This window comes from Cygnus olor, chromosome 10 (assembly GCF_009769625.2).
Source record: "Cygnus olor isolate bCygOlo1 chromosome 10, bCygOlo1.pri.v2, whole genome shotgun sequence".
In the NCBI taxonomy this organism is placed as follows: domain Eukaryota; kingdom Metazoa; phylum Chordata; class Aves; order Anseriformes; family Anatidae; genus Cygnus; species Cygnus olor.
The window spans coordinates 5379840-5397158 of record NC_049178.1 but is presented as its reverse complement, the minus strand read 5'-3'; the positions used below and the strand labels follow the sequence as shown (position 1 = coordinate 5397158).

The window sequence follows — 17319 nt, the reverse complement described above, 5'->3', positions numbered from 1 at the left end:
GAAGCAGTTTCAGTAAGTATTGGAATGACTAGCATTTACCTTTTTTTTTTTTTTCCTCCTGTTCTGTCTTTGCTCATGTCACACCAATTCATTACTTTTCCAAGCTCACATCATGTTTTTCAGCCCTAAAGTACATTTAAAAAATGTTCCACAGTAGTGTAGAAACTGGGTTTTGGACATTTCATTCTGTCTTTAATAATAATATAATAAAACTGGAGTTGTGGTTCGTGAAATTCAAGGAGAACCTTAGCAAATTCAACAGTTTATTTTCATCCTGAAAATATACGGTGCCTCTTCATATGTGTTTGCTATATATGTTCCAGCTTTCCAAAACTGTAAGATGTATCTTCACCAACTTTTCTACAACTGTCTGATTCTTTCTTACCCAAGTCGTCAGTCTATTGGCAAAATTATTTCTCTGTCTCTTTTTCTAAATTGATTTTAAATCGTCCATGCAGTCTGTCTGCCTTTCCGGAGTGCCTTTGATGCTCTCATTTTCAGGATAACAGCTTAGCCTGTGTTGTGCCTCATGTGCTCTGGACAATATCACGTGCCAGAGGGCTGCAAAAATCAGTATCACAGACTGGATAAGACTTTCATCCACCAGACAGCAGCTTTTCCTCAGCTATCAAATGTCCCATAGTTGTAGTTTCTCATCTGCAAAATTCTTTCCTGTTCCAGCTGACTCCTTTTTTTTTTTTTTTTTCATGCATTTGGGCTTCAGAGATGTGATTGCTCATTGCTGAAACAAAAACAAACAAAAAAGAAAATGGCAGCACTTTTTTAGTAAATTGGTGTAATAGTTATTTTTGTAGGAGATTTTTTAAGCATTCAAAATGTTCCAGGTAATGTCGTGTTTAAATAGCCATCTGCTTGTATACCTATTAAAGCTGACAAAAGAAATCAGAACAGAGAGAGTGCTCAAGATAACAACATGGAAATGTATTCAAAATAATTGTGTTCAACACAGTCTGACTAAACTATTTGCAAATTTTTAAGATTATTAGCCATCTCCTCTATTAATTAATTCCAGTGACCACTTCATTGGCCAAACTGAATAAGGAGAGGGGCTGAGTTAAGCAGAATATATGATTAATATATATAAATATATAATTAAACAGAATAAGGACAGAGAATAAGACAGAGTTCTACAAAAAGTCCAGTGTGAAGATATTCAAACCCACACCTTTAGAAAACTTGTTTCTGTTAAATGCTGAGAAAGCCATTTTGATTTGACAAAACAAAGGGAAGCTGACTACATGAGCAAATTTAGTGTGCAGAGATTTATAAGCATGCAATGCAACTCATTTTCAGCTCACATTAACGGACAGTAGACCACTTTCAGTCATTAGAAATCCCCAAACACTAATTGCAAAAGTATCAATCTTGTGAAATTTCTTTTATATGATAACATTCAAATACTTATATCCCCCTTTATTTTATTTTTTTTTTGAGGAAGGACATCACTTCTTTCTAGCTTTAAACTTGTTCCTTAGCCACGTATTGCCAATGTGGTTTAACAATGCCAGTAATGCTGAATGTTTAAACAGTAAATAAGGTGTTTTGGGGGGCTAAAATGGAGTTGGATAAAGTGCTATTATGAATATACTTATCGTAGCTTTTCTGAAAGATTAGAGAACTCATTAAAATATCAGAGTTCTTTTGTAATTAGCAACTTATAATGTTATTGTTATTGAATGAGGTTTATGTTTTCAGCATCTTTTTATAATTTTAGGTCATTGCAACCATCCCAACAAGTAGGCTAAAGTTTTTAAAGGAGGCAGGGCGGCTCACTGAGAAGGAGGAGGTCCCTGAAGAAGAACTCAATGAAGATGTTGAAGAAATTGATCATGCAGAGAGAGAACTTCGACGTGGACAAATTCTCTGGTTCAGAGGCCTCAACAGAATCCAAACCCAGGTATGTTAAAAGTAAATCCCCCCACGGTCTAGAAATAATATATTTAATCTGTGATCAAGACAAGATAATGTTATAGAAAACTACAGAGATGGTTGTGTGTCAGAATGATGGTACTTGGAAATTGCTTTACTGATTTCAAAGGAGCAACCTGTGGAATAGTAACATAGGCAAACTTTAAAAAGTGTGTGTATAGTGGAAGTGAAGAGATTATAAAATGATAATATGCAAAAATAGGAATACTTTTTTTTTGAGACTACTGCGGACATTGTTTTTCTACTTCAGTGATAACAGCTGATAAAATAGTAATACTTGGAAAATGCTAGCTGTCACAATGGCTAGCAAGATGTTATGAAGGCCTTCTACAACATGCCATTTTATTTTGTCAAAAATATATTGTTGTTCCCACTGATGCCATGACAGAGTAACTTACTGTTGGGTCTAAAGTGTAAAGCACCAGTTGATTTGAAAAAAAAATCTTTTCTGTTCTGACAGTATTGTATACGTAGATCATGGCTAAAAGGAATTAATTTTCTTTCTTGCAAGGTCATGAAAAATCTGATTCTCGATTTATTTTAAGTAGTAAGGGCTTAAGCATCTATTGAATGCTGAAATGTATGTGTTGGCTACTATGAATGATCTCTTAGTTTTTTTTTCTTATAACTTTTCCTAAATACAAAAATCCATGACATTTTTTAAGCAAAATGAAGGGATTCAGATAAATGTTATACTAAATACTTGTACAGAGTCACAGTGCTAAATTTAGTGCAGTTTATGCTATTTGGTAAAATTTGTCCTGTAGTGCTAAATTATTTCAACTGTTTTGCCTTTTTCATTGCAGTGAAGTAGCATGTTTGATAGCACTTTAGTCTTTCTAAGATCTGTGCTAGCTTGCACAAGAGACCAACTTTGAAAGATACGTTCTGTGAATGTTTTACATTGTGAATGTTTTACATTTGCTTACAAGAAAAAGAGGTGAATAATTAAGAAAACTTTTTTTCTTTAAAGAATCATTCCTTTAAAGAACTTTTTTATTACAGAAGATTTCAAGTTTGAGATTTTTGTCTTAACTAGAGATAGATGGTATTTTCTCTCTTTTTCCATCTACAAATTGATACCTTTTTTTTTTTTTTCCCCCCTGGAGAAAAACTGCAGTCATACATTTTAGATAAATGGGGGAAAGCAGTAAACTGAAGCTAGGATAGTTAGGTCTACTTGGTGCATCACAGCAAAGTGAGAAAGGTAAGAGGGTGAAATCTGCTGTTAGAGAGAGTCTTTGGGTAAATTCCCAAGCTTCTGAGGTAAGAGATTAAACATGGATCTTCAGGGTTGTGCGTCTTGACTCCTGTCTTGAGTCAGGAGCACTCATCAGTAGAGAAATTTCAAATTGTCACAGTTCCTCTCAGTTTAAAAGGTGACAAACAGGTGCCCAGGTAATGGTGATCATTATGGAAAGATGACCTCTAAATGTGCATTCTTTTCTTCCTGATTGGCTGTAGGAGGAGTATTGTCTGTTGGCATTTCTGTCAGGATGTCTTTCTGGTTGTGGTGAGTGCAAAGAACTACAAGCACACAAAAAAATTACATCCTTTCAATTCTTTTTCTAGTCTGAGAGGTAGTTTTTAGCTCTTCTGCATATCTTTGTTCACTTAATTCACAAACAAATTATTATTCTTTTACACTATTTAAAACAAAATGAAATTAATTACATTTCTTTGCTAACATCCATCTTCTCAGTTTCCATTCTGCTCTTAGTTGTAGAAATATCTTTGGTAGGATGCACTGTTTCCCCTTCTGCCAAGAGGCTCTGTGATTTTTTTTTTCCTCATTTTTTTTGTTCAATGACATTGATTTTTACATCCATTTCACATCTGTGGAATGCTAATGGAAAAAAGAAAATGGGCCAACACACTCAAAAAGAGTTCCAAAAGCAGTTACAAGATATCCACTGGAGAGTGATGAACTTATATGCAGGTCGAATTAGACCGATTGTTGGATGGACCTTGAGCGCATTTTGATGTGCTATGTGTTGTGGCCCATCCAAATGAATTCATACACTTGTACTACATTTCTCAGGAAGCCATCTAAAGAAGAGTTGATGGAAGAAGATGAGGATGTCTGTAGCATCCTTGGGGAGCTGGAGGATTTGCAAGAATCCTCTGATGTCTAATGCACTTCTGGAGATGCGGAAGAAGAAGGTAGAGCATCCCCTCACTTTATGTATGTAAGAGGATGTCAGTTAAGATTAGGAATAAACAATAGACTCATGACTTGATTGATCATTCCAATCTCAGCAAGACTGGTTTCTACCATCACACACTTGTGCTGTATATTAGATCATGTTTATTTTTGATTATTTGCTATTCAGTCATTACTGGACAGATAGCTACAGCATTCAATAAAAGCCTTAACTCCTAGGAAAGTTATAAAGAATCTACAGTAGGTTTTTGTTTTTTTTTTTTCCTCTCTGTCCAGATAATTGACAGATCTCCTTTGTGTACTGTTCCAGTAAAACCTCATCCAAACTGGCAAAAACTTTGCAGTAGTAAAGACTTTTATTTCTTTTTTCTTCTTTCTTTTTTTCTTTACTCTCAAAACAAAAGTTTCAAACCTAGGCAACCAGAGAAAGAATTTCCATTGTTGACTCTTTATACTGAAACATCATGCATTTCTATTTTACACTGTACATGCAGAATTTACTTTAAAGAAAGGTGCATGAATGCACATAACTGAGTTATAGAGATTGGCTATATATTTCGGATTTTCTTTCTTTTTTCCTTTTTTTTTTTTTAGTCTACTTTTGTTCATTTAAATATCATTTAGATATCTTGTTGTCTTATAAATATACCTTGTGCCTTCTCTGCATGAATGCATGCTGTCCTTCTCTGGATGGAAGAGTGGCTACTTACTAGATAGCTCTGTCAGAAGAGCCTTCACAACTGACTCATCCTAGTTATGCAAGCTTCATAAAGATATAAAGGTCTCAAATTTCATAGAAGACAGGGCTTTTCAACCTCTGCTAGTTATCGGCACTGTTTTCCAAGTCTTTGTTGCAGTTCTCAAGAATTCCTCATTCTGAAGGAGTGAGAGAGTTAAGACTGATCATACCATCTGGGCAGATCTAATATTATTTGAAAAGTTCCACAAGTTCATTGCATCTTTTTAAATTGAATACCAAAAAGTTTATGTAGTTACCTCATATTTGAGTATGGAAAAATTGTGAAGTGTGGAGGTTCTAAAACTTTTCAAGATACATATCTTATTTTTTACAACATACTGCTTGACTCTTTCCTCCCTCCCTATCATCCTGTAATTCAAAGTTTGTTTTATCTGCTTAAGGTGGGAAAAAATATGTAAAAATTCTCTAAATATTAGAAAAGGTATTAGAATAAAAGCAATACATAAAAATACACAGGTGCCATGTTAATGCATTTCTGTGCATTTCTGTAGCAATTTAATATTTTCAGAAATTCAAATGTCTAGGGACTGCTAATGAAAAAAGGAAGATGCCTCTTTAGATAGTCAAAAAATACAGAGGTGCTGTATTGCCTTTTCTTCCTCTTCCTTTCTGCATTAAAACCTTGTTCTGGAACAAATGCAAATGCCATAGCAATGAAAGTCACTCCCAGCAAGTTTTTTTGTTTGTTTTTTTTTTTTAAAGTTAGATAAAAAGATAGCACCTCTTTTTTCTTTTTTTTGTCTTTTTTTTTTTCATCATTCTGTTTAGCGTTATGCAGAAAACAGTGCAGGGGAGCAATGTAAGTAGAATGGAAACTGTTTTATTTCGTGCAGGTTAAAGTTGAGTTTGCTTTACGAATACTAAAGCAAACTGCCAGAGATTGAACAAAGCGAAATTGTTCTTGTTCTTTAAAAAATAAAATATATCTTTGTTGGAGATTAGGTGAATGACACCTGCATCTTGTTGACATTAATGACAACAGAAATGCTTGCTGAAATTCTGTTCTATGTCAAGAGTCATAAAAAAGTTTTGGCATATCTGTCCTGTCAGGACTATTGTGTTAAGATCCAACCCCAACCCCCTTTTTTTTTTTAAACTGCTAATCACTGATATTTCAATTAACTGTGTATACATTTGTTTAAAATACACATCTTCTAAATTATAGAACATAAAGAGAGGTGAAAAATATAGAACAGCATTTTTTTCTTCTACCTGAAGGCATGTAATCAAAACGTGATTACATTATTTGTTTTGTTAGAAAATTTTCAAACTTTTTATGATGTGTGACTTAGCCTTTACTTTCTCCTTTTTAGCAACTTGAATTGTTCTAAATAAATTCAGTCTTCTGTAATTACAAAAGCATCCTATTTTAAAATGCATTATTTACTTATTTATTTGGATGAACTCTTTCTTCTTTGTTGTTTCCTGATTTTGGAAGATAAACTCCTGGGCCAAGTTCTCCTCTTCTTCTTCCTTGGCTTTAGGCAGAACACAGCCCTGTATGTTCAGCCTTTACGATTCTGAAAAGGTTGTCATCATTCCCTTGTGGATTCACTCCATGAAGATCTGTAGTTATATTTTTTTTCATGAGAAAGAGTAAATTACACACCTGTAATTCTTGTTCTCTGGAGAAACTATTAAATACAGATCTTCCCTTATCTTTTCATTCCTGCATATACTAGGGTCTTTTCCTTTCAGTTAATTAGAAAGGCATTTATACATCTAAAAATGTCCTTTGGCTTAGGATTTATCATCTGTGTCTTCCACAGTGCACTTCATGCTCTCAGTGAGAGTCTTTAAAATCTTTCTTGAATGTTCTCTTTTGAAGAGTGCTCTGTCACCTATATCAGATCATGAAAACCCAGGATCTTTATCTAATTCTACTTTTGTACAGTGAACATTTCAGGTGAGTATTTAACATGCCTTCATATATAACCAATGGTTTGAACCATATGTTGTTATCTAGATGCCAATGATTCACTTGTACCCTTATTCCACATGCTAACCCACCCCATATTGTATTTTTAAACTGTGATATTTGTATTGGACATGTAGCTCAAAATAAATTTGCTGCAGGAACAGAGCAAAGCTGGAAAATGTCGTCATGACTGCTTAATACTGTAGCTATCAGTATGCACATGAAATGCATGTTGTATTCCGGGCTCTCATTGGAAAACAATGGGTCAGTGAACAAAGCTGTTTCATGTTTGTCTAGTAAAAGTACAGTCAGATGATTGTATAGCAGTAACCTATGATCCCTTTTACTGGGATCTTGATATGGTTATTTCCATAAAAACCTGCAGGAAAATAAAGAATGAACTCCAAAGACTTATATAATGGGAGGGGATGCACCCATACCACTAGAGATGAAGCCATATTAATTTATTTATTCCTAGGACTGACTGCAGTAGAAAATGTTAGCAAAGTTATTATAATGCTTTCAACTTGGAGAATTTATGAGGGCTTGTACCAAGGTTTGTGCTGTTGAAGTTGATAAATATACCACTTAACCTTTTCCCAACTACTTTCTAGGCTGTCTCTCTTCAGAAATCTGGGTTGCAAGATACAAATTTGGGCTTCTTCAAATAAGTGGTTGGGTGAATTCTTCTAGTGGGTTCTCATACTGTTTTGTTATGTTGTGGTGGCACAAATGCAACAAAGAGGATGTTTTGGTGTGTATGGATTTTAGCATATATTTATTTTTTGCTCCTATCTACTGCCAGTCTCTGGTTTTACATACATTTGATACATAGGGTCTGCTTTTTATTAGGTTATACTGGTGGCACAGACAGTCTTGAAATACTTACCCCTTTTTTTTAGCTCATCTTCTCAGTTAATGACTAAAAGTACTCAGGAAGGTATTCAGCATAGATACATGTAACACTGAGTGCAATATGCATATGGAAATAAGAAGTAGAAAATGGTAAAGTAGAAAACTGCAATATTCAATCCAGTTCAACATCATTTTCTGTGTAATTTTAAGCACTGTATAAAGATAAACTATTAATATTTTAATCCATAATTATAATAGACTAACATTCATTATCACTGTTTAATTTACAAAAACTTTCATTAAAGAAAAAGATAAATATCAGAACACTTTCTATTTTATCAAGCTAGTATACTGACAACCCTGTTTTTTGTAGACAAAATGGATTCTTATATTGAATATTTTTATAGGCTTTTGTTGTTGTTGTTCCTATTAAGTAACTGAATTTTCCACCCTCTGGAAGAACACGTAAAGAGCAATAGCAAAGTAATTTTATTCTCAGTAGGAGAAAAGTGGAGGTTAGCTATTTCAAGTATGCCAGTTGTATTTAGTTTATTTACATATAAATAAAATGGTTTAAATTTTTAAGATTTTTATTTCAAATCTTCTAGTTGTTTAAACTGATGCAGCTCCACTGTCTCCTCTGTGGAGCTGTTTCATTTAATCCAGGCAGAAAAATTGGACCATTTCATATCTAAAAACATTATAAAAAGAACACTTAAAAAAAAGTATTTATTTCAGTTGAAGTAAAACTGTGTGCACCGTTGATTTATTGTTTTCATTATTATTCCTGTCAGTTTTGCAACTGTATCCATACTTTAAGCAACTTGTCTCATTCTTTCCTCCATTGCAGATCGAAGTAGTCAATACTTTCAAGAGTGGCACTTCCTTTCAGGGGGCTCTAAGGAGACAGTCCTCCGTCACAAGCCAGACCCAGGATGTAACCAATATTTCTAGCCCTAGTCACGTATCGTTATCCAATGCTCTTTCCTCTCCTACCAGCACATCTGCTGCTGCGGCTGGGCGTGAGTGTGTATTCTTAATGCATCAGACCTACAGAGATGCCAACTTATGTAGCAGTCATTTGAGACTGAGCTACTTTGCCCTTTCCCACTTTGTCCTGTTATGTTTATTAGTTTATTACCCAGCTACACAAAACTGGATTACTTTGTGTACAGTAGATGCTGTCCATCATTTATTGCAGGTTATGTTAGCTACTGTTAGAGCAGGAATTTGTAGACATTTTTTATCCAGTTATGGAGACTCTATTTGAGGTTTCTGTGTTATGTTTTCCTAATGTCATTGTATATATTTTTCTTCTGCTTACAAAATACGTATTTTAAATAGTTCTATGAAAACCTTGTATTAAGAGAAAAAAAAAAAGAAAACAGCTTGTCAGATAAAAGATCATTCTGTCTGGAAGACTGTATAATACAGGTCACTCATAGCCAAGGAAGATGTACTCTAATTGGGACGGATACAGTAATGAACAAAGAAATAGAGAATCTAGTTTATGATGCAAGGCTACGGGATTATCGTTTACATGAATGATGAACAAAAAGAACTGTTATCTCTAAATCCAGTAGGAGATAAACATTAAGTAAGGAGGGAGCTAAACTACTTAGTGGACAGTGTTGATGCGACAAAATAAATAAGGCAAAAAACTTATTTTTGAAAAAGTGGGTTTCTAAACACTGAAATCGTGAAAGAGCTTTATTCTAGGTATAAGGGAAGCATCTAGAGAAGTTAATGAAGAGAATAAAATTTTTGAAAGGGCTGTTTTACTGACAGTAAAGTGTCTTCATTTGCCCAGTAAGACTCATATTTCTAACTTTGTTTAGCATTAAAAGAATATTTAACTTTATAGAAGTCACTTTCACAAGCCTGTCCCACACTTTACAGACTCATGCAGTAGTTACCCGATGCAAGTTTTAGTGAAAAGTTGGCCAGACAAGCCAGCTAGAGAGGGAAACCACACAAGGAAAAGGCAAATGAGAGGGAAATAACGTTCCAGAACTGCTGGATGAAAAAAGCTTGACCTTTCCCTTCAGTTCAAGCGCAACCCCTTCAGTATTTGAAAATCAAGAATAAAGAAATTTCTGACATACATTAGAATTTTTATTGGAATTAAATGTCAAAGGAGAAACTTTACTTTTGCTAAGAAGCCAAAGATCCATTAAGGTTTTGACTTTGTCTGTTTGCGCTCAGAGAAAATTTTTATCTTTTTCTGTCTTGGTGGAAATTTGGCTTGCTAACTTTTACGCCAACAACATCAACAATTTCAGGGCAGCATCACGATCAAGAGAAGGAAAGGCATTGAGCTGCAGCCACTATGTTTTGATTTATTAATATTATGACACAAACCCAATGAATAACAGCGGGGAAAAAAAAATGTTTTTTATCTCCAAATTACTCCTCTTCCAGAACCTGGAAAACCTTTCCAAATCTAAATTTCATAGAAATACGGTATGTTTTAATGAATTGGCATTTTCTGAGAAAATTTCAGTTGCAAAATGAACACCTAGCTCTACTTTTCAGCTCCTTGCTTAAAATGTATGTAGTGGGACAGGACTGACTGCTTTTCTCATGGCTGCTCACAATGAATGAAACCCTAAATTATTACATTTTTCTGTGGGGTGGGAGAAATAGTGGGATAACTGTACCTCTGGTTTTTAAGCCTTTCCCTCTCTTCATGAATTTTTAAAATATTGCATATGTATTATCACATGTCATTTTTTGGAAACAAAAATCCTGTAGTTATTCTATTATTTTGGAGCAGATTAATGTTTGATTCAAAGAGACATCAAAGCATTTTTAAATTTTATTAATTATTAATAGCCACACATAAGTTTAGTAACTACTTAATGGAAAAGATGCCTGTCAAATGCTGCCTCATCTACAATAGTTGGGGAAACAGATTAGCAAGGTGTTACCTGAATTTTTCAGGTATTCATAAGAATGGCACATTCAAATCATTCAGAGGTTTGCAGACCTTAATGAAAAGTAATTTATACAAGGAAATATTTACTGTAGTACTGAAGTTTCCCTAGTTATGCTGAAATTGTTTAGCTGTCATAGTGGTTTTGCCATCAACAAACTACGTTTCTGGAAGTCAGCATTAGTTGGTAATAATCATTAGGTAGAGGATCTAACTGTACACAAAGTAAACAAGTTGTTCTTTATCCTAATCTGTTTATATCTAGTTCTCAAATGTTGTTTATATTTTCAGTAGGTAGCCCCTTCAAGAGAATGCAGTTTAAAATTTTCCAAGAAAGATGCACGTTTAATATTCTTTGATGTTCCTCCTTCCCCCATTCTCACAGAGTATATAGTTAATAATGTTCTTAAGTGGAAGCAGTCAGAAACCACAGGTCTCTTAAAAACAAACAAAACCCCACAAAACAACTCTTTCTTTCATAAAAGGTTATAAATCAAAAATATTGTTAAGTGTAGGAAACATCTAGGGAAAAACAATTGGTGAGGCCCTGGCCCAGGCTGCCCAGAGGAGCTGTGGCTGCCCCATCCCTGGCAGGGCCCAAGACCAGGCTGGATGGGGCTGGGGGCAGGCTGGGCCGGGGGAGTTGTCCCTGCCCTTGGCAGGGGGTTGGGACTGGGTGGGCTTTAGGGTCCCTTCCAACCCAAACTATTCTGTGATTTCTATGAAGCCACACCAAAAAATAATCTCCCAGATCATCAGTCTGCTGCAGTTTTTGTATTTGCAGGTTCCTGTTTCTTTATTCTGTTGAGGTCTGTCATTTTGGTCTGAGATTTTTAGAAGTGAATATTTTACTCATTCAAAATTTTTGTTATATTAATGCTAGCAGCAGTGGCCTCAAACAAGCCACTTCTAAAGATGGCACAGGAAAAAATATGTGGTGATGACTCTAGCATTTCTAGCAGCAAATTACTGTCATACCAAATGATCACAAAATATTCTCAGTATATTTCCATCATACAGATCTCTGAAGTTTTTTTAAATTTATTTTTAAGTGTTTTTCAGCAAAAGAAGAACATAGCCTGATTAAGGCTGTATTTTTGTTCAGTTTCACTTTTTTGGGGTCTAAAATTTTCTTCAAAAGTGGGCTAACTCTCAGGTAAAAAGAAGTGTTTTTTTTTTTTTTTCATTGCCACTTTAACTCATAAATAGCTGAAATTTATCAGACTTGCCAAGAAGCCATCATTTTAGGTAGAATACTTACATCTGTAACATTTGCCTCAGAGTGGCACAAGGCATCTGCAAATTATGTCAGAAACTGTAGCACAGAACTTGATTCTAGTAGCAAGCTTGATTCTAGTGTAGGAAGCTTGATTCTAGTGCATATTGTGATAAATTTACTAATGAACAATTTAAAAGAGAGTTTGGCTTAGCTTTTGTAATCTATTGTGCATGAAAATCAGATAGTCTTGTATTGAGAAAAAATTATTTACCATTCAGCAGCTTTTGCTGAAAATAGAATTTTTTATTTTTTATTTAGAAAACAATCTGATTTATTAAAAGTAAGGCAAAATTACTGTCTCATACTGATCTAAATTCAAAACACAGACGATCAAGTCAAGTGGGCAAACCAGTCTTACTGAAATTGCCACTTGCTTTCTGTAGCAACATAGTTTAACTGTCACATGCAGAAATGGAACCAGCAAAATGTGACTTGAAATGAAGTCTGCATCTAAAATGATGTTTATAAAAGTTGCATCATTTAGGGACATCAGCTGATAGAGACAGAGATATCATAGTAAAGCTCAGAAGTTCCCACTTGTTATTACAAAGATTTCCCAAACTTACAGGGTCAAGATAAAAATTGACTTCTGCATATCTTTCCTTTAGGGAAAATAAGTAGGTTTAAAGTCTTAGTCATGTCCTCAACTGGAGATGTGTCGTGCCAAGAAGGTTTATTGTCCTAACATAGAAATCATTTCTTTACAAGGGTGTATGATATATTTAAGCTTTGTCAAATCTGATACAAAAATGCCATGTTCTATAAATTTGCAGCAGTCCTATAATAAAGTAGAGATGCTATGGAAAGCAAAAGCCCTCCATATGGTTCTGATCTCTTGCCCTGAAATTCAGCGGCGTATAGTCATGTGAAACTTTTGTGAAATGAGAACCAGGCCTGAGGATATCCCAGACTGCATGGTTATTCTATTCTGCCCTTGCTACATGTGGTTTGAGTTTTCAGTAGCACTTCCTGGATTTATTGCATATTTATGTAGAAGGAGAGTATGCATCTCTTTCAGTCATTAATGCAGAAACTTAGAAATTATAATTTTTCTAAAATTTATTTTTTATTTGTTTTTGAATTTACTCACCTTCTTCATCATACAATCCAGAACATGGTAGTCATATTTACAGGTGACTCCTATACATACAATATCTCTTCCTGTGGATACCTAATCTGATTTTATTCACCTAAAATTGGGAGGATTCAAAAATAAACAAAACCAAACACACTGAAAATATGCCTTCTATTTCAAAGCTTTACATATCCAATAGTACTTGACCAAACTCTTACATTTGTGCAGCTATAGTCTTGATATAGAATAGCATCAGTTACACATAAGAGTTGGCATCTCTTTGCAAAATTGACCTCTTGTTTACAATTTTATACTAATCACCTTACTGATCTTTCAGTATTGAATTTATTTGCTTTTGCAGTGCCCTACTCTCTACTGTCTGAATATTAAATGTGTTTGTTTTCCCAGAGGGCTAGAGAACATTGGACAAAAGGGTTCAGCAGGAGAGAGTGAAATAAAAAGAGGTTGTGAGTCTTTAACCTTGAGCCTGAAATGAATGTGAACCAAACTCAAGATACTTGGCTTATATGAAGCCAGGTAAACATTCGAGTATAAGCCCACACACTACCAACCATAAGACATCTGCTGATGATTAACAGGCTTTGTGTATTTTGCCTACATTGTTGTATTTAGGAGTGAGATTCTGAACTTCATCTTTTCTTCTGAATGGACAAATTTGTAGTATCTAAAATTTTAATTCTTTTATTCTTCTTGCCTGATGCAGTATAATAAATCTAACTTTCAAGGTGGGATGAAACTCAAGAGTTTTTTCTATTACAGCTACAGAGAAGAAAGAAGTGGAAACTTATAGCCATGTCAAAAATGTCCTGAAGTGTTGTCCCCACAGTCTTTTGTTTAAAAGCAGTTCATTTTTTTCTGTTGTCTCCATTACTGTGAGAAAAGGGAGCTGTATCACACTGTTTGTCTTCCCTTGGCATTGTCAGTATCATAAAGAAATCTCATCAACATGAGCTCCACATAGTCCATAGAAACCAACACCTTTTAGGTTCTATCCATCATGGGTATGTCCCTGCTTTTACATGCTGTACATTCTGTGAAGTTTATTGGCTTTATCTTCAAAAAGTAATTACACTTTGTTTCAGCAGAGCCCCTAAAACTTTTACAGTAGATATTACTTCATATAACCTTGAACTTACTTTAGCATGTATTAAAAAAAATGTTGCTATTGGGCCACGTAACTCTCAGTAAATAATATTTTTCATTTCTTTGATTAAATAGGGTAGTGCTATTATGTATAAATTAAAATACCACGTTTGTATTCAGCTACCTACGTTTCCACTAACATACTGAAAGAACCAAATTTTGTTTCTGTAAGCAATAATTTGATACATTAAGGGAAAGATTAACGAGATTTTGAATTATATTGTAATGAAGAAATTCTGTCACTGAATGATGTATGACACTAAAAAGTAAATGTTTTCTTCCACATACCAAGCAATACATGCAGAATTTAAAGATGGAGAGTTTCTCTTTAATTGAAATATTGATGGAAATCAATCTCTGTAACTTTAGGGAGATGTTAAAAAAACAAAGTAGTTTTCTACAGATCCTTAGAGAAGGAAATTTACTGGAAAGCTATCTCTAAGTACTCTCAGATTTAGGGATTTGTCCAGATCTGGCCCTTATATTACTGTTGTATTCAGCAAATGAGCTACTTTACGTATCAGCAGGTCTAAACTACTTCTAAGTAGTTTTTATTTTTATTTATTTAATTTTTTTTAATAGAAGTCACTGTGAACAAGCAGAATCTATGCCAGTGGCATCTAAATGCTCCTGCAAGACTTTAATGGTCCATGCCAGAACTTCGTCATAGATCTTTACAACAAGTGAAACGACTGCTGGCTGATTGTATCTTCTGCAATTAAAAACCTTCAGATTGCTCTGTAAACACATTTAGTCCAAGCAAAATATGTTAGTGTAGTGTTTTCTTTCAGTGGGTCATCAGTTTGAACAGTCCCAGCAGAGTATTGAATTCAGGCAATGGCAGGCAGGTTTTCATAACTTGTTTTCAAATACGACCTAATTCTATTGGTTTCCCCCAGCTATGTAACGTGCAAATCAGCTAGTTAGATTGACTAAAAGCTTGGCATTAAATGCAACTTTTACTCCAAATTTTGGTATTAAATGCAGTATCAATGCACAGTTTTTAAAACACTTTAAATCAGTTCTAACCCTACCATATCCTTTTCTGAGACTACTTCTGAAATCTTGCTTAAGCAGAATTTCAGTGACTTCAGTGGTGTTTTTTTTCTACTACAGAACTTGGAGTCTCATAAAATGAAACTAAGTTCCTCCCTTGCTAGCCTGTAGAGGCTTAAATGCAGTTTGTGTGGCCTGAAGAAAAGCTTTACTTTCACTGGGTACTACAGAATCTGTACAAGCATAATAAGAAATTGCAAACCTTTTCTATTTAAGTGAAAATCTAATTTACCTTTATTTAAAAAAAAAAAATCTAGCTGGCAAACAGAACCTAAATCTATGCAATAAAAAGTGGCTGCATTCAAAATTAATTATTTACTTAGTCGATAAGTTATAGTGAACAGCTGCAATTGAGTAAGATGATTTATTTTTATTTAGATAGCAGAAATAATAGGGATCTTTGCAGAAAATATCACTATATCAGCCCATATTATAAAGTAAGCATGTTACAGAGAAATTCCCTGATTTAACTTAGCACAATGTGGTAACATGTCTTAAAGATTGCTTTGGTTAACATGCTGGTTTTTTCATTATTTAGACTAATTACTTTGCACTTTAAAATACAAGATAGAAAGGCCTAGATAATGAGGGAATTAGTATGTCAACTCTACTCTATGAGTTCAAATCCTATTTTTAGTAATGCAAATGAATCTTTTATCTCAGTCTGTTCACTACAGAACCATAACACAGCAAAACACAATTCAAAGCAATTCAGCCTGCATAAAGCCCTGCTTTATAATTCCAGGTGCTCTGTCAAATAGAGGTGCTAGGTGCACCATCTGATTGTAGCACATAGTCTTTACTCTTCTCATCCTCCTCTTGCCTTGCATGCCTGCTAGCCTCCTGATATCTTCCAGTACCCCACATCTGGCCAAGACCATTCTGCACTACTCTGGTCCTCTTATTTGGAACATAAGTAGTACACGAATCTGCTTTTTGTACTGTGCCCTGGTGTTACCAAATGTATTTCTAAAGAGAAGGGAGGGTATTTGGCCTCTGACCGAGGGCCATGGATCTGAAGATGGCATGACTTCTGCTCTACGGATTTTTGAAAGATAACGAATATTTAAATGTAGAGAACACAAACAAGGACAAAGGTCAGAGAGATCAAAATACAAGTCAGCCTCTTTCTCAAATCTGCTGAAATTCAGTATGGCTTGGACAGCTCCAGCCACAGGATCAGCTAGATCCCACAGCTGGAACACAGTGACCCCATGTCATTAATAAAATACAGTTTGCTGATTCAAGGAGGAATTAAAGCTTTACAAATTAGTGCTGTATTAAACCAATCAGTAATGTGCAGCATATTCACATGTAAAAAGATACACATACCTACTGCCAACCATTTCAAATGCGTGTGGAAAAGCTTTCACAATGCCTGCTTGCACCTTTTTCTGCCTCTGCCTGTGTTTTGGTCTCCCCTTTAAGTAATGCTAAAAATTCACTCATGAACTACATGGAAGTAGAAGGATAGAACTCATATTTAGTCATAAAGCATTTGCCAACAGATCACATTTTTGCCATTCTGTTTTTTCCTCTCTGCCCCTCACCTCCTTCCAAAAAGTTATGTTTTTTCAGTAGTAACACATAGCACATTCCTTCACGTCTTTTCAGGACCAGCAGGTCACTGGGATACAGACAGCATCCCTCCCTTTGCTCACCCACAGAGCACTAGCGTCCCCACTCTGCCATGCTCCTCTCTCTGCTCCTTTCATTTCCTACTGAGAAAGCAATTTGCACTGTGGCTGACAGTCTGATGGGCTGAGCCTTGTAGTTTTCACCTGTGTTCTTATTGTCAGGTGGCTAACAACATTAAATTTATCCTGGCATAAGTCTGATGACCTAGTTTAAAGACTGCATATATGGCATAAATTGTGTCGCTTTCAGCGTCTAACCTTACAAACAGTATTAAAACTGAGACACAGAAAATGAAAGAGCTTGCTGTTTAACAATGCAATTCAAGTCAAACCAACAATCAATACATTACTTTATTATGTTTTCTATATATTAAAAAGTTAAATGGCTAGAACAGTGGGTCTATACTCGAGTGTTTACCTCACATATGCATGAAGGAAAAATAAAAGTTGGTTCAACAATACGATGTTCACATTATCCAGGCTTCCAAGTGTAGTTGTTGTGTGCAAGTTATCTCTGTTCATGTGG

General features: G+C 34.9%; 1 protein-coding gene across 21 annotated transcripts in view; it reads left to right on the top strand.

Moving 5' to 3' along the window:
- ATP2B2 (ATPase plasma membrane Ca2+ transporting 2) overlaps nucleotides 1-17319 on the top strand; it is a 417587-nt gene that overhangs the window by 396603 nt on the left and 3665 nt on the right. For 11 of the 21 annotated variants that reach the window (XM_040568574.1, XM_040568583.1, XM_040568582.1 and 8 more), the window contains 2 exons: nucleotides 1736-1918; nucleotides 8498-8584. In XM_040568574.1, the coding sequence (XP_040424508.1) occupies nucleotides 1736-1918; nucleotides 8498-8584 (270 nt within the window). Of the gene's footprint in view, nucleotides 1-1735; nucleotides 1919-8497; nucleotides 8670-13344; nucleotides 13404-17319 lie in introns of all 21 variants that reach the window. The other 10 variants (XM_040568592.1, XM_040568591.1, XM_040568589.1 and 7 more) reach the window with 4 other exon arrangements.